This window comes from Chaetodon trifascialis, chromosome 11 (assembly GCF_039877785.1).
Source record: "Chaetodon trifascialis isolate fChaTrf1 chromosome 11, fChaTrf1.hap1, whole genome shotgun sequence".
NCBI lineage: Eukaryota > Metazoa > Chordata > Actinopteri > Chaetodontiformes > Chaetodontidae > Chaetodon > Chaetodon trifascialis.
This window is the reverse complement of record NC_092066.1, coordinates 15662740-15680000: the sequence shown is the minus strand read 5'-3', so window position 1 is coordinate 15680000 and position 17261 is coordinate 15662740. Positions and strand designations below refer to the sequence as shown.

Genomic DNA, 17261 nt, shown 5'->3' with positions numbered 1-17261 from the left:
GCGTGTGTGTGTGTGTATGTGTGTGTGTGTGTGTGTGTGTGCACGCACCATTGTCTCCCTCTCCCAGGTTGTTCCTATTGTAGAGGAGGTTTGCCAGCTCCACCAGTCCGTCTGTAGCTCTCTGGCATCGGAACAAGCTCCGCTCTGCCTCTCTGTCTCTCTGTCTTGCTCTCATTATCCCTCCTTTCTCTTCCTCAACTCTTCTCCCTGATCCACGGTCAGGGGTGGGGGTGCTGCTGCTGCTGCTGCTGCTGCTGCTGGTGGCGGGGGGTGATCAGAGTGTGATGGGGAGGAGGGTTATTGTTGTAGAGCCCCTTTCACATGCTAATGTTCGAGCAGGCACGCACTCACACACTCACACAGATCCACACACGTTTCTCTTTAAACCACCAGTTTTTGTGAGTATTTAAATTTCGACAAACTTAAAGCTGCCGCTTCCACCAGCACATTCCTAAGGTTTCCAATGCAGCGTGAAAGAGAAGCCAGTGCCCGTGTGAGATATGACATGAATTTGATTGCAGGCTCTGTAGGAATGTGAGTTTGACTGTCCTTTCAGTGAAGACATACAGTAGGGAAGAGATAACAATCACGTCTTATCTCCAGCAGTTCTGTGGGTTTTAATTAACAGGGCATGACCCCTGTGATTAATAGTGTCCCGCCTTCTCATGTGACAGTCTATCAATCCGTCCATCCATCCGTCAATCTGTCCCTCCCTCCATCCATCACAGAGACAGGTGTCAGGCTGGAGCGGTCGGGGGTACTTCCTCCATCTACACCCCTCTGCAGGGAAGGAACAAGGGATGATGACAGATAACACGGGGTCAAGGGGAATACGCACACACACACACACACACACACACACACACACACACACACACACACACACACACACACACACAGTGTGCCGACAAGGCTCTTAGTTGGATTCGCAGTGAGCCACATTTGCATTTTAGGTAGCAGAAGAATGCATATGCAAATGCCGACAATGCTGATAGTAATCAAAGGGCACCTTCCCCTCCGCTTCTTCTCCCTCCTCTCCGCTCACTCCCTTTTTTTCCTCTCCTCACCTCTTTATCTCTCGCTCCTTGTCGGTCTTTTTCTCTCGCTGCCTCTCTCAGTCATCCTTCCCCATCCTTGGCACTCCCTCTTTCACTTTCTCGGACAAGCAGCTGATAACAGCCTGTTCGCTCTGCTGCTAACAGGCAAAATGTGAACATGCTCATATAGACACACATCTAAACACGATCTCACCTTATCTTATCAGTATTTGTGTACGCTTGTGTCTCTCCCGGTTTAGTGGTCGAGCTCAGGCTCTGCGCGGCCCTTGGTAGCGTAGGGTTAATGTCGGGTTAATGACACCCTCATGAGCTCTTATTCCAGGTCAGCAGCACTCAGCCCCCCCCCCCACCCCTCCCTTCCCTCATCGAAACCAGTGCTAAAAAAGACACAAAAGGCTACAGACAAGAGGGAATAGAGACATGAGAGGGTGCTGAAGGAAGTTTATGGCTTCAAATACTCGCTCCTTTCTTTCTCTTCCTCCTTCATTCTGTCCTCTGTGTTGAAGACAGGGATAGAGGATTGGGAGGGACAGAGACAAAGGCAGTGTGCTACCCCCTGGCAGACTCTTGTTTTGCCCTATAATCATCCCTTAAGTCCTCTGCAGGTCAAATACTTTTCTCTATCTTTCTCCCTTTAACTCTTTCCCACATGTGGCTTACAAATCTTCATAAATACACATTCCTTGTTTTTATCTCGGCAGAGGAAGCTCTAAAGTGCACGTGTGTGTGTGCACGCCATGTCGCCATGTCCCTTTATTTTATTTTTATTTTTTTATCACACCATGTGCTTTGCTTTGAAGCCAAAGATGAATTTCCAATGAATGGGCAATAAAGATGTATTATTATGATTAAAAAGGAATGTGCACAACAACAGGAGAGTGATGATACCGTGTTTTATCGGGCATTTGATGATCAGCTGACACATTCTGGTGTGTCATTCACCAGATGAAAGGCAACCTTATCAGCTGTAAATGTGTTTATGGACTTACAGGTTTGCGTGTTTGTGTGCGGTCTCGTTTCAGTTGGTACCGATATCGAGCCATAAACGCCGCTTCAAAGCTTTCTGGCGGTTTGACACTTGGAGAGGAAAGGGATATACAGAGATTCAGCAGGAGTGAGAGAGTTATCAGAGACACAAAGCCAGATAAGTAGAGGTCGAGGAGGAAGTGCGCGGGGAGCGAATGAGGGAGGTTGTGAAAAATGTGAAAGGGAGGGCTCATGAGTGTGTGAAAGAGCAAATCTACGGAGGCTCACGCAGATGGGGCAGGATGGTCGGTGTGAGTAGATTACAGAGAGGAGACTTCCTCCCTCTCATCTACTGATGAGAGTGTCATAAAGCACCCTGACAAACTCAAACACACACACATTTACGCGTGCACATCGTTCCCACATTCCTATCCACTCCCACTGGGATGTCTTCATCTCCCTTGGAAATGTGAAAGGAGTGGAGAAAAAAAAAAGGAGAGAACCAGGAAAGATGGTGGGATTGAGGAAGGGGAATGAATAGGGTGTAATGATGAAAAAGAAGGTGTTGAAAAAGTGATTGCACTAGAAACAAATGAAGGATTTCCTTCTGAAATTAAAGAGAGAAAAAAATGTCTGTAACCAGCCACGCTTTACCGTCTCTTTTGCTTCACCAGTGGATGTCAAGCAGTATAATTATGCACTCATTTATTTTATTGTTGCTCTGTCAATGCCTGAATTCTTGGTATACAGAGAGAAGATTTCTCTCCCTCCACCCCCCTCTGTCTCTCTCTCACCCTCTCTCTTTCTCTGTTTCTCCTCTTTCATATATTTAAATGTCAATTATATTTGTGTGGGCTGCCGGCGCTGTGGAGTTTTGATGTATTCAGTTCTAGTGTTTCTGGTTTCTGTGTGCGTGAGTGGGAGCTCATCGCTGAGTGTTCTTTTAGGTGTTTCTTTTCTTCGCTTGTCAAAATCAAAGATAAAAGAAGTCATAGTGCCCTTCCCTTTCATGCTATATCTATGTCTCTCTTCAGATTTTTCTTTACAGTTGTTTATCTTCAGATTGAAATGCAGACATTGTGTTGATTAGCTCGTTGTCTGGGTTGTCTGAGCTGTCAATATGGAAGACAACAAAGAGTGTATCAAAGGTCAGGGGTCAACTGGCCCACATCAGGCTGGACTTTAATTACTATAAACTGACTAACAACATGTTTTTTTCACGAGTCATTTGCAATATTGCACTCGTTGAATATTCGGAAACCAGTGTTTTATCAGTGGAATAATGTGAAACTGGAAATCTGCACCAACACCTGTGTGATTTTGCACATTAGAGCTGCAACTCATTATTTATTTTCATTTTTAATTAATCTGCTGATTATTGTCTTGATTCATTTGTTAACTGTAGCAGCTGCAGCAACAGTGAAACATTGCTATCACAGTTTCCCAGAGCCCGTGTCGACATATTTAGACAGCTTATTTTGTCCAAACAGCAGCCAGTTTGTTATCAGAAAAGACAAAGAAAGCCAGGAAATATGTACACTTTATGAGCTGTAGCGAATAATTTATTTTTTTAGTTAAAAATTCATCATAAAAATTAAAGGGAAGGTTCGGTTTAGTTGAAATGGGGTGTATGAGGCACTTATCAATGTGATAGTTGAGGATGAAATCTCACCCACTCCCCAAACAGTCACTGACATGCTTTCACTGATATGTTCTGGTGCTGGTGGCCCTGGCGAAGCATTGCTCTTAAACCAGAGTTTTAAATCTTGTCTTTCTCTTTGTCTCTGTCTGTCCCCAGCCTGCTCTGTTGGGTTTTACAAGGCCAAGTCTTCAGATGCAGGATGCTCTAAGTGTCCTCCACATAGCCACTCGCTCAGAGACGGGGCGACTGTCTGCGGCTGTCACTCTGGATTCTTCCGCGCTGACAGCGACCCACCCTCCATGGCCTGTACCCGTAAGAACATGCACACTTACACATACTAGTAAGACAATACATAACTGAAAACACAGACAATATGTGTGCGTTTTGCTTGCAAATTCAAGCAAAAAGAAGGCATGCTCATTGTCTCCCAACCTCTCTATCTCCACCAGACAGGGAGAGACACAAACTTGTCTGAATGCCACCCCTGTTTCATGATCCCATTACTTATGACTAAGCCACCATCTACATCCTGTCTGGGAATGATAACTAAAGACATTGAGAAGTGAATAAATGTCCCCTCTCTCTCTCTTGCTTTCTCTCTCTCTCTAAGTCTCTGAGTAGTTCCTGTGTGACAGACTTGGAGACCTCGGTCTGTGTGTCATAAACTTAATTATGCCTATATACGGCACATGGTTTCCTTGGCCTGGGAAAATAAAAACGCGCGCACACACTCCATCTCTCAGACTCACACACACAAAAAAGGAATACCACAGAAGAAAACATCCAGCCCATCAAAAACATCTCTGAACAGTATGGTTTTCAGTCTGATGCCAGATGTCTGCATTTTGACCCATGCTAATGTCTCACAGCATCCTCCCCCCATACACTCCGCGCACGTCACCTCCATTATGTGCAGTATGTAATGTAAGCTTGTAAGCGTTATCCCTGTCTCTTCCTCAGAGCCACCGTCAGCCCCACAGCAGCTCATCTCTGTGGTGAACGAGACCTCGGTGGTCTTGGAGTGGGCCCCCCCTCGCCGGCTTGGAGGACGAAGTGACACCAGCTACAGTCTGGAATGTCTCATCTGTCAAACAGGGAGCCACAGTCAGACTGGCGCTAAAGCCCTCCCCAGGAATCGCAGCATCTCCCATCCTGAGGCTCAGCACACCGGCCTGGAGATGCAGTCAGACCAGGGGATTGTTGGATCTGAAGTCCAGTCAGGGAGGGGTGTTTTCCAGAGCAGGCCAGTGCCTGGAGATTACCCGAAACTGGACTCAGGCTCCAGCTCTCAACTCTGCCTGCCCTGTGGCTCCGACGTGCTCTTCTCTCCCAGCCAGACCGCCCTGAAGACCACCAGGGTGGTGGTGAGCGAGCTCAGGGCCCACACACACTACACCTTCATTGTACACGCGCGCAATGGCGTCTCCCAGGCCAGCGGTGCAGGGGCTGCCCAGAGCGTGTCTGTCACCGTCACCACCAACCAAGCCGGTGAGAAGAAGTGTGATGAATGTGTTTGTCAGATTGTTGAGCGGTGCAGCAGCACAAAATCTGCTTATAGATGTTGCCCGTAAGTGGGTCAGCACAATGCAAACTGCTGTTCACTGCAAGTGGGCCCACAGGGAAGCAAGGCCCCATGAGTAATGTTCAAAAGTGTGGAGGCATGATGTGAACAAGCTTGGTACGTAGCTACATACTAAAGCTAGTATCCACCCAAAACACTCCAGTGATGAAAAACAGCTATTGGTGATGTGGTTTTGCATTCATATCAGTAAGGATATATATTTGGGATACACACACACACACACACACACACACACACACACACATATATATATATACCCTATATATATATATAGAGAGAGAGAGAGAGAGAGAGAGAGAGAGAGAGAGAGAGAGAGAGAGAGAGAGAGAATTGGTCAATTGCATTAATTTGGCATGCAGTTAAAATAGATCAGCGCAACCTTTTGAAGCATAAAAGAGACGACCGCATTGTCATACTGTTTAGCAAGATTGTATATTGCAAAACACTTCAAATGTGTTGTTTACATCATGCTATAAGACTGATGTTGAACAATTATGTGCGGACACATCCATCACAGAACAGGCAGAGACACCAGTCTCTTCACTCACATCATCATCAACACAATGACACACAGCTACAAAACACTTTTCTTGCTTTCTCTCAGCTACTTACTATCACTGTCATAGCTGCCATAGTTATTACTCTGTCCTCCTACACCTAACAACAGCTGAATTAATTACAGGGGTGTTCTCAAGAGGATGTCACAAAGTATTCTAGGGAAAATGTAAATCACTGACTTAAATACAAATAGAAAGAGCCGGATGAGGGAAAGTAGATATGACGTAGTAAATTACAACACTACATCGCAAAACTGTTGACACATAACAGCACGAGTGTATCTTAGGGTGGGATTTTCATTGTGTCAGCTCTCGACCACAGAAGTGTTTGAAAAATCACCCGGATTTTATGGCGTGTTTCATTTTGCTTGTGAAGGTGTCAGCTGGTGTGTGGCGCTCCTCACACATGCTCTCCATTAGTTTTCCAGCGTGTGCTTTTTTGTGCATGCTGTTACATCTCAACTGTCGTTGCTTTAAGTCGTTGCGGTGGCATTTAGAAAGCGGCACACCTGCTTAGTTCCGAGTGCCCCGGGGAAATAACTTAGCTGTGTGTGCACAGCATGAGAGCTGTCTGGGATGTGTCAAGTCCAACCTGCACCACCATATGGCCCGATATCATGTGAACAGCCACAAAGGAGGACGAATGCCATAAAGGGGTGGAAAGTGGAGGGACGTAAGAGGAGAGCGAGTGGAGATCGAGGCGTGTCTCTGTGGAATAGGGAAGGATGAGATTTAGGTCAGTTCTCAGGTGCACTGAGTCAATGGGATTGTTGACAAACAGGCACCATAGAGAGTGGATGCAGGGCGGTGAGACTGTTATCTTATTGGTAGCATCATATACAGAATGTCACTCCACAAAGTTACACTGTTGTCACTGATTTATCTCTCCCCATCTCTCTCAGCTCCCTCTCCGGTGTCGTCCATCCAAGCCACCGATGTCACCAGGCACAGTCTGTCGTTGGCGTGGCAACAGCCGGATCGACCCAATGGGGTCATCCTGGAATACGAGGTCAAGTTCTATGAAAAGGTGAGACACCTGCAGGTTAATGCAGCTCAGACTGGCTGTCTGGAATGTCAATATGCTGGCACGCTGTTTGTATTTCACTGATAGCAGAGATGGATTTGCAGTCAGGCGCTGAAAGGAGCCCCCTCTTTTTGTCCCGTCTAATCAGGATCAGAGAGAGAGGTCTTACCGCATAATGAGGACCTTCTCTCGCAGTGTTGATGTCACGGGGCTCAACCCCCTCACTGTGTACGTGTTCCACGTGCGTGCTCGCACAGCGGCTGGATACGGGGAGTTCAGCGCTCCATTTGAATTCTCCACCAATTCAGGTAATCTGACAATCACGTTGATTGGTTTTTGACGACGCATTAAAGTTTGTTGCGACGCAGTTTACAAGTTTGTGGTTGGTGACTTGGTCCTTGCTCGTTAGATCCCTTCCCTCTGATTGGAGAAGGAGTCAACTCAGCCTTCCTGCTGCTGTCTGTCAGCGGGGTTGGAATTTTACTGCTGATATCTGCAGCTGTCTTCATCATTAGCCGCAGGTACACACACACACACACACACACACACACACACACACACACACACACACACACACACACACACACACACACACACACAAACACAAACACATGCAGCCATACAGGCAGGCATGCACACCTATAGGCTCGTTCTGTTGGCTAGAAGTTTCCCATCAGTGCGTCCCTGACGTCAGTATGTGCACTGCCTCTACCTTAACTACTGCTTTTGAACTGCCCCAATCCACACAAACAACGCACACAACTCCTCTGCTATTGTGCGGCTAAATAATGTGTGTGTGTGTGTGTGTTACCTGGAGCTTTTAAAGGGGATTAGAGTGGAGACAGTGATAATCCCTTTGTCCCTGACTTGTCATTACTGTCTCTTCAGCAGCGCAGCTTGTGTGTCAGCTTCCGCCAGCGTGCGTACTCACACACACACGAGCACAAGCATGCGCAAGTGCCCACGAACACACACACACACACACACACACACCTGCTCACTCACAAAGCTGGTTTTGACAGTTTCTTTGTTTAATGGAAAACACCTTTTATCTTGCGCTACCTGAGGCATCGCCCCTCCTCCCTCTCTCCCATAAATGCTTTCATCTGCTCGCTCTGCGTCTTTCCTGCAGCCCGTTGCTCTCTGTTCTCATTGTCATCGCTTTCTATTGCCGAAAATCCTGAAAAACCCAATGAATGCACAGCGTTGCTGGTGAAAAAAAACAAAAAACAAATTAAAAACAATGACACATATGCCCCTTTGTCAGTTCTCCGAACTGTAAAAATCACAACAAAAACATGTCAGACAAGTGAAAGGAAATGGTTTCAGGCACGCTCCGGCAGGCCTCCCTGTCTTTTCTATGTCTGTGTATTAACTGTCCATCATTTCTTTTGTCTCATCAGGAGGAGCAAGTACAGTAAAACAAAGCAAGACTCTGAGGAGGAGAAACATCTCAACCCAGGTACCGCACACACATGCACACACGCACACACATACACACATATACTGTAAAAAAAAGACAGAGCGACAGATGGACGCCCTGTTTTCTGCTCTTTTCTCTGATCCACTTGCACACATCTTATACACATACAGCCAAAGACATTTACATAACATATGCAGCAGTTATACAACTAATATTTCTCACCCTCCTCTGCATCCCTTCTTCTCCTCCCGCGTTTCCTGTCCTCTCCCGCCTCTCCTCCGTGGCAGGAGTCAAAATCTACGTGGACCCGTTCACCTATGAAGATCCCGATCAGGCCATCCACGAGTTTGCCAAGGAGATTGATGTTAGCAGTATTCACATTGAGCGGGTTATTGGCATGGGTAAGCCTGGCATTAATACTCACACACACGCACACACTAACCCACACACACATGCTTACTTGGCGCTGACACTGCTGTTTGCTCAATATGTGTAGGAGAGTTTGGGGAGGTGTGCAGTGGTCGGCTGCGCGTGCACGGAAAGAGGGAGATCTACGTGGCCGTCAAGAGTCTGAAAGCGGGATACTCTGACAAACAGAGGAGGGACTTCCTGTCCGAGGCCTCCATCATGGGACAGTTCGACCATCCCAACATCATCAGGCTGGAGGGCGTCGTCACAAGATGTGAGTTGTTGACAGAATCTACCAACTCTTTGTGGTCGTATCTGAGCTGTGTGCATGTTCTAATTCAGCTTAACGTTTCTGCCTGTTTAGGTAAGCCACTGATGATCATCACAGAATACATGGAAAATGGATCTCTGGATGCTTTTCTTCGGGTACATGCATTTTATTGTATTTTTTTCCCGAGCATAAATCAAGTTTGTAGTAGCATTTTTCCAGTGTACCGAAATCGCAGCAAATCACAGATAAAATGCTCTCAGTCGTGACTGCCAAGCTATGTCTGTCTATAATTTCACTGTTTCAGAAACATGATGGCCAGTTCACAGTGATCCAGCTGGTTGGCATGCTGCGTGGCATCGCCTCAGGTATGAAGTACCTGTCAGACATGAGCTACGTTCACCGAGACCTGGCAGCACGAAACATCCTGGTCAACAGCAACCTGGTCTGTAAAGTGTCTGACTTTGGCCTGAGTCGGGTCCTGGAGGACGACCCAGAGGCTGCCTACACTACAAGGGTAAGACACATATAAGCTGGATGTGAACAAGCTGTTTGTTTGTCTCCTGATTCCACTTTATTAGTATTTATTCACAGCCTGTTTATGTGCACTCTTTTTTGTTTAAAACTGCCTTTGAGAACACATTTTTTAAAGACTTTTCATCAATATAAATCAGAATAAATCTTAAATTTAAGTCAACAATCAAATTCACGTAACCAAAATGACTGTTTTAGGAGGCCACTGGGACATATCTCTCCCCTGGAGGGAAGATCCCCATCAGATGGACGGCTCCAGAGGCCATAGCCTACAGGAAGTTCACCACGGCCAGCGATGTGTGGAGTTACGGCATCGTCATGTGGGAGGTGGTTTCATACGGAGAGAGACCCTACTGGGACATGAACAACCAGGACGTGAGTCGGTTTTCTATCGTCTAACATATGAGTTGCCTCAAGGACAAAAGCTCATTCCTGAAGCCCTTTGCATGTCAAATAAAAATACTGGATCACCTTCATTGTAATTATATAATGAATTCAAGAAATGACAGATTTAGATGGAGGGTATGGATTTTTCCAGCAGGGACGAGCAGAGTGAGCGGTAACACAACCTCACACGCTGATTTGTGTGAGTTGTATTTACAGGAGGTCATAGGTGAACCAGGAAGTAGATCTTGAAGATCTAATGAATGTTTATAGTTTGAGTAATAACTTGAAGATTCACCTTCATTTTCATTTCCAAACCAGTGGTTTATGTAATATGGTCAAAGTGGGGATTTGCTTAAAAGCTGTCTGTACGATGGCTCATGCGGTGCCCGCGTACACTCTGTTGTGAAACTCTGCCTCAGATTTTAGCAGTGATGAGTAAAATGTTGCCATGACTGAAAGGGAAGAGGTCAATAATATGAACGCTCAAGCTTCTCGTCAGGTTCCCTGTCTGAACAACTGTCAGTCAACCAGTCACAACGTTAACATCAATTACAAGTTTCCTGAAACGTGATCAGTGTGCTGTCGACACTTTTACTTCCATCTTAAACAGACCCCGTTTAAACAGATAAATGAATGGAAAAGGCGCCACTTCTTGAGGATATTTTAAGCGGGAACTTCTGGAGGAAAACAAAGCGTCCTCTGTGTGACATACTGCATCCTGACCCGGTGTCTTTGACCTCTGCACCATTTAAAAAGATGTAAATTTTGCCTTTAAATCATCCACAGACAGGGCAGCAAGCCAAGATTTTGTTCAGCAGTCACAGCACATTTTATTGAAGATAAATATTTAGGCTTCATTAAAAATGAATAAAAATCGCTGCTTACTGGTGTCCCTGTGCCAAGCACACACTATGTAAATTTAAGGGCACTTTAGTTGTTCTGAACAGTTTTCGAGATGTGAGACAAAAATCCTATTTCAGAGCAAATTTGCAATCACTTTGCCATCAAAGCTTGTTAAGTTTGAGTAGGTCAAAGAGGCATTCTGGCATATGGAAATTTTCAAACATGATTGATTTCATCTGCAGCACTGTTGTAGTCTAAGAAAACATTCCTGATGAGCCATTCTCGAGACACTTTATCCATCCTATTTACTGTCTTTTTTTTTATTCATTCATTTTTGGAGCACATTAGTGCTCACTGAGCTGATCTTTATTTTTTTTTTGGTTTATTTGCCTTAGTGAAAACACGGTGGCAAAGACTGATCTCATAACCAAATACAGTTGAAGCGTCTTTAAGGCAGTGTTTTTTTAAGTGTCGCTCCTGAGCTGAAGCCCAGCTCCACACTACATACTAAGGTTTCAGTATCAATGAGAGAAGTTGAGTGATTTGGCCAGCACTTGGAGCTGCAGCAGGGGCTGCGACACACAGCTCATGGAGGCAATTAAGGTCTTTAAAAACCCTTCGCACCAGATTGTGACTATTTGCATACTCTGAATCATAAGTCTGTGTCCATCATGAATAAATGAATGTTTACTTCCGTATCAGAGGAAGCTTCTGATCACTGGACATCCATGGGCACATTACAAACAGGAACTGCTAGCAGTTAACTCAGCACTTTTTAATGGTGCTAATTTGCCAAAATGTAAACAAATAGAGGCTAAAAATGGGGCTGTAGCTGTAGCCAACTTACCGACTCCATGGAAATATTATACTTTGTGCTTGTCAGCCCCAAAACTATGAGAACTGTATCCCCCAAATAGGAGTAAGACAAATACTAATAATAGGAGTCACAATCCTTGAATATTAACTTTTTTATGTTGCAATGCAATATTTTGTTCCAGGACTAAGGCTCAAAAGGTTCAGTTGCCTCAGTTTTGTCTGAGTTGGGGGCCCACAGCGTCAGACTCTGAAAACCCCTGACGAACAGTATCGTCCCACGGTATAATGTACAAAGGAAATAGAGCGACTGCTCACAGCTGCAAAAAATTAAAATAAATTGCAGACGGTGGTGAGACGGCTCTGGAAAGATCTTGGAAAACAACAAAAAAGCAATAAATCTTCGGCAAAAGGTTTTGCTTTCTTTTTGTGAAATTTAATTGGCAGGGGTCCTTCAAAGTGGCAGTTTGATTGAAGCGTCTGTTGGCGCACGTATTTCATCGTTTCCTGTACAAAACTGTAACGTATGTTGATTTATTTCATACTGTTTCGTACTAGTACATGCTTTCATACTGCAAACACAATGTACTGAGAAAATGTAGCATGCTATTATTCAGAACACAGTATGGAACTGGGACAGACACTGACATCTCTGCCCGTTTCTGAGCTCTGCAAAAGTCTATTTTTATTTTATATTGTTTTAATTCACCACTAGTGGAACATTTTCACCTGAACTCTGGCCTTTGGAAGCTTACCTGTTACAGACACATAAAACCTCCACCTCTGTGCTTCCTTTAGGTGATTAAGGCGATCGAAGAGGGCTACCGTCTGCCTGCTCCCATGGACTGTCCTGTGGTGCTGCACCAGTTAATGTTGGACTGCTGGGAGCGAGAGCGAGCAGAGAGACCCACCTTCAGCCAGATACTCAACATGCTGGATAAACTCATCCGTAACCCCGGCACTCTGCGCCGCACAGGCGGGGACAGGTACATGTAAATCCCGGCTTCCAGATCACAGACAAGCACATAGAAATGCATACTGTACATATCCATTTAATGTAGCCAAACACATGCATTCATTCTGTACTCACACCCACACCTACATTATTTCACCAGGATTATTAGGTTTACATTCACAGTGCTCCTTCAATTATGATTTCACACTCCTGTTTCAGTATTTTTGCCACCACCAACCCGCTTGCTCTCACCGTCTCTCTGTTTTTGCAGACCCACAGCCACTATGCTGGAGTCAGGGGTCGGTTCAGAGGTGTGCGTGTCGGTCGTACAGGAGGTGTGTGTGCCTGAGTGGTCGGTGTGCGTGTGGCTGCAGTCCGTCGGGTTGGAGAGGTACAGAGACACTCTGGCAGCAGCTGGATACACCAGCCTTGACAGGCTCCTGGCTCTCACACACCAGTAAGTGCACCTCTGTGTGAAAATGGATTAAAGTGAGAGTTCACTCATCATATTTCTTAGTGCAAAAACATGAGCTGCACAAAGAGAATCACATCACTGCTTTTACTCAGCATATATTAATTCTTCCATATATTACAGTCAGGATGAGAAACACCTTTATGCAACGCGGTGAAAACCTGGCACAGGAGGAAAGAAATCCAACAACAATTCCACCACTTTTGCTGTATTTTGTGGCATTACGGGAGCACAAACGCATTTATTTGCACACATGAAAGAGAGAGAGAGATAAAGCGTTTTTGGTGTGTTTTCACTTGACTGTGGCCAGTATCTGGCACTCTTTCTGCTTCAGTCTGCTCAAACAAACTATTTCACTTGAAGAAACATGAATGAAAAATCAGACAGTGGGGGACAACTTGTGCATGCTTTCTCTGCATAACTGTTATTCGCTGCACATGGAGGGAGGAGCTCGATGATCCATTAAGAACACTGAACTTTTACTCTTGTCAAGATGTCAGTAGATCGCTTACAGCACCTGTACTGTGTAATTACACAAACATGTTTCTGTACTCTAATTGCCCCATTTAGTGAGTAATGTGCGCCAGTTTCTATTTTGTCAAACAGTGAAGTACTCCTTTAATTAAAGGATAATGCCAGTGTTGTTTCATCTTTTTATTTTCTTTGTACAATTCCCCTGTAGACCCCCAAACCAACAGTGAGCTTATCCAACTAAATGCTTTGGTCTGATGTAGCTTATTCCTCTGTGTCACAGAGCTCTGCTATCATCTAAAATCTATTAAAAACACATAAAAGAATCACACCACTGAGTGACATATCACTTAATTGCAATGAATGTGGAACTTGAAATTTAATGTGAAACTTCTGTATTTGCATGTGACTGAGCAGGCTTGGGGATGTGGTTTCTAGTTAACGTCGCTTTGCTTTGTTGCTTTAGTCTTTCATGTGTTTTTATAGTACTGAATGACAGTGGAGTTCTGTGGCACAAAGGAACAAACTATATCAGGCTTTACACAAAGAACTTGATCATAATGGTTACAGCCTGGTTGGTGGACAGGGTTGGCTGTGAGTTGTCAGGTTGTTCTTGTGTCCTTGAGCAGACACTGAAACCCAAATAGTTATGTGTTCGGGGAAAAATGAAGTCCCTTTGGACGAAAGCGTCTTTTCCTGAAATTGTTGATGGTAAAAAAGAAAACTCCCTGCCCGGCTTCATCCTTTCAGTACTGCAGGTTGTGGCTTTGTGTGTTTGAACATAAATCTTTGTCTCTGCACCCACAGGGAGATGGACAGACTTGGAATAATCACACCGTCACACCAGGACATACTCATTTCTAGTGTGCAGCAAGAAATGTTGTCTCATATGCAGCACATGCAACACACAATGGTTCCAGTCTGAGCCGGACGACGGATACAAACCTGTTTTAAGAAGAAATTTCATTTACCTCATCCATGCACTTTAGAGGGACTCTTCACCAGTGGGAGTACAATGAGTAAAGTAACAGTACGGAGTGAAAAGAGGAGAAGCAGCACTTTTGTGAACTTCCTTCCTGTGGAGTTTTCTAAACACCATGATCTGGACATGGCCACAGATAGCACTAAGCTACTGCGAGCTCAGGCTGAAGCCTCACCCTCTTATCCAGTTCTCTTTTTCATTATTTTATTATCTGTTTTGTGAAGGCTGACATGTAAGGCTGTGCATAAGCAAGAATGGCTTCCAACTTTTCTTTCGCTGCTTTGGGCTTGACTTGAATAAAATGTTGTTCTTGTGTGTGTGTGTGTGTGTGAGTGTGTGTGTGTGTGTGTGTGTGTGTGTGTGTGTGCGTGCCGATAGCGTGAATGCACACAACATGGAATCTCCCTTGTCAAGACGTCAGCTATCTTTGAATATTCTGAATATGCAAAGTTGCCCCGAGAGAGAGAGCGAGAGGAGCCCGACAGAATGTATCATTAGGAGCTCTTACCTGTTTCATACTGGAAGATCATGCTAACAGACTGTGTGATTTACTCGTGTTTTTTTTTTTTTTTTAAATTGTTCCATTTTTGGTTATTTTTTTAATTGTACAAATTATTGTTTCTGTCGATTTAGACATCTAGAGTAGAATGTCATCCATCTGTGTCAGTTGTACATGTCTCTTATTTGATGCTGAGAATTAGCTACATGAAGCATTTTGTTTATTTATGGTCTTTTTTTATCTAGTTTGTACATTGTAAAATAGAAACACTGAGAAAATATTGTAATGACTGCCGTATTGCATTGCAATAAATCCCAAAACCCATCCATTCCTGTAGGTCTTTTTTAAACACTGCTTTGTAATGTATTTGATATACGGTCTTTATTGTAATGTAGTATCCAATGAAGCCTCGAGCTCTTTATGTTCCTCGCTTATGAGTTTGGCAGAGGACGAGAGTGTCCTTTGTGAAAGTTGAGACTTAGTCAGAGGTGCCTATAACAAGGAAAACAACTCCAGAACATCCTGCTCAAATGCTGCGGGTGCAGTCACACACAGTGCTGTGTGTGTGAAGGAGAGGACAGACAGAGAGAGAGAAGAAGAAGAAGAAGACAGAGTCGTGGAGAAAAACAGAGAGAGGGAACGAGAGCTTGAATTAAAAGGAGAGAAAATTAAGAGTGGGCTGTCACCATGAACGTCTGTGTGGCATCATGTTTTTTGTTGGCTAAATTGGGCTGAATTTGCAGTGCAAACTTGTCGAATCAGCAAACATCTGTCTCACACTACACCACCACACACACACACACACACACACACACACACACACACACACACACCAGGGAGTTGATTGGAGGAACCTTTTGATACATAAAGGAAAAGAAGACATGATGTGGATTCTGGCAAAAATGTCAATGTTTTTCCAGCCTAATGAGAGTAGCCTGCACATGCACACACACACACACACACACACACACACACACACACACACACACACACACACACACACACACACACACACACACATTGATACCACCCCCTACCTCACTCCCAATACATCCACATCACACACAGCAAACAAAATGCTGATGGTGGTTAATGAGGCAGATGCCTCTGAGTAAGAGACAGAGAGAGGAAGGGAGACGGAGGGAGAGTCGGCTTCGCTCAGGGCGATGAAACAGGCAGCTTCAGTCAAATAATGAGACACTGTCTACACTTTTAGCAGGTAGCCTTTTGTGATGATGCATCACACGCTGAGCGCTACTTGAAGAGTGATAGAATTGCATTTGTTGGTGTGGATAATAAGTGCACGACTAACTGCCTCAGACCACAGAGCAGCCTGGCTCTGTTGATAATGACGATGGGCAGTCCACCACTTCCACCCTGAAATAGCTCAACATCTATTGGATGGATTGACGTGAAATTTGATTCAAATGTTTATGTCCCCCTCAGGAAGAATCGTATAAAGGTTGGTGATCCTCTGACCTTTCTCTGCTGCTGTCATCAGGTCAAACATTTTCATTTCCGTTACTTTGGTTTATTGTCAAACACCTGCAGAACTGATGACCTTCCCATCATCCTCAGCTGTACTTTGGTTTAAGTGCTTAGTGCTTAAGTGCATAGCAAAAGTTAGCATGCTGACACGCTGAATATCATAAACATTATGCCTGCTAAACATCATCACGCTAGCATTGTCATTGGAACAGCTTAGCATGACAATGCTAGCATTTAGCTCAAAGCTGAGCTGTGGTAGAGTACAGCCTCACAGGGCTGCTAGCATGGCTGCACATTCTTGAAAAGCTTTTCCACAGAGCAAGACCTGGAGGTTTTCCAAACTGTGATAAAAGGGATCGATCATCAGGATAAAAAGGACACCGTTTAGGGCTGAATCCACATTGACCGATGGTAGAGTGAGCAGTAGTAATTTTAACCTTAAAAGACACTCTTGTTATATGGAGGAGGGCAGATCAAACTGAATCTTTCTGTCTCCATATCTCAGTGGGAGGTTATTGTGGGTTTTTGTCCCCAGATTAGGGCGGGTATAGAGCCTGCTAATCCTGCCCGCTCTTCCATGTGGGAGTGGCAGTGGGGTGTCTTTGCTGCGCGGCCAGCCGTAATGTAATGGGTGTGAGATTGGGCTTTATACACGGGCACGCTCACTCACACACAGCCAGACACGCACAACACAAAGTCTAGATTTGTTTCAGGATTAAAGGCATCACCTCAATGACTGACATAATGCCACAGGCATTCCCACGGTAACCCTGATGAGGTTGTCTGTGTCTGTGTGTGTGAGTGTATGTGAGGGCGTGTGTGGGTGTGTATGCGAGGGTGTGTGTGTAGCTGTATTTCTAGATGCTGCTGATGAGAAACACACTGAGAA

General features: G+C 44.9%; 1 protein-coding gene across 2 annotated transcripts in view; it reads left to right on the top strand.

Moving 5' to 3' along the window:
- The window catches only part of LOC139338399 (ephrin type-A receptor 4-A-like), a 24734-nt gene extending 9522 nt beyond the window's left edge, over positions 1-15212 (top strand). The window contains exons 6-19 of one of the 2 annotated variants that reach the window (XM_070973351.1): positions 3823-3978; positions 4627-5154; positions 6708-6832; positions 6978-7137; positions 7239-7350; positions 8233-8291; positions 8540-8653; positions 8749-8934; positions 9025-9086; positions 9236-9445; positions 9661-9837; positions 12304-12491; positions 12732-12917; positions 14211-15212. In XM_070973351.1, coding sequence (XP_070829452.1) covers positions 3823-3978; positions 4627-5154; positions 6708-6832; positions 6978-7137; positions 7239-7350; positions 8233-8291; positions 8540-8653; positions 8749-8934; positions 9025-9086; positions 9236-9445; positions 9661-9837; positions 12304-12491; positions 12732-12917; positions 14211-14328 — 2381 coding nt within the window. In that variant the 3' untranslated portion in view covers positions 14329-15212. Of the gene's footprint in view, positions 1-3822; positions 3979-4626; positions 5155-6707; positions 6833-6977; positions 7138-7238; positions 7351-8232; positions 8292-8539; positions 8654-8748; positions 9087-9235; positions 9446-9660; positions 9838-12303; positions 12492-12731; positions 12918-14210 lie in introns of both variants that reach the window. The other variant, XM_070973350.1, reaches the window with a different exon arrangement.
- Positions 15213-17261: the final 2049 nt, after the last annotated feature.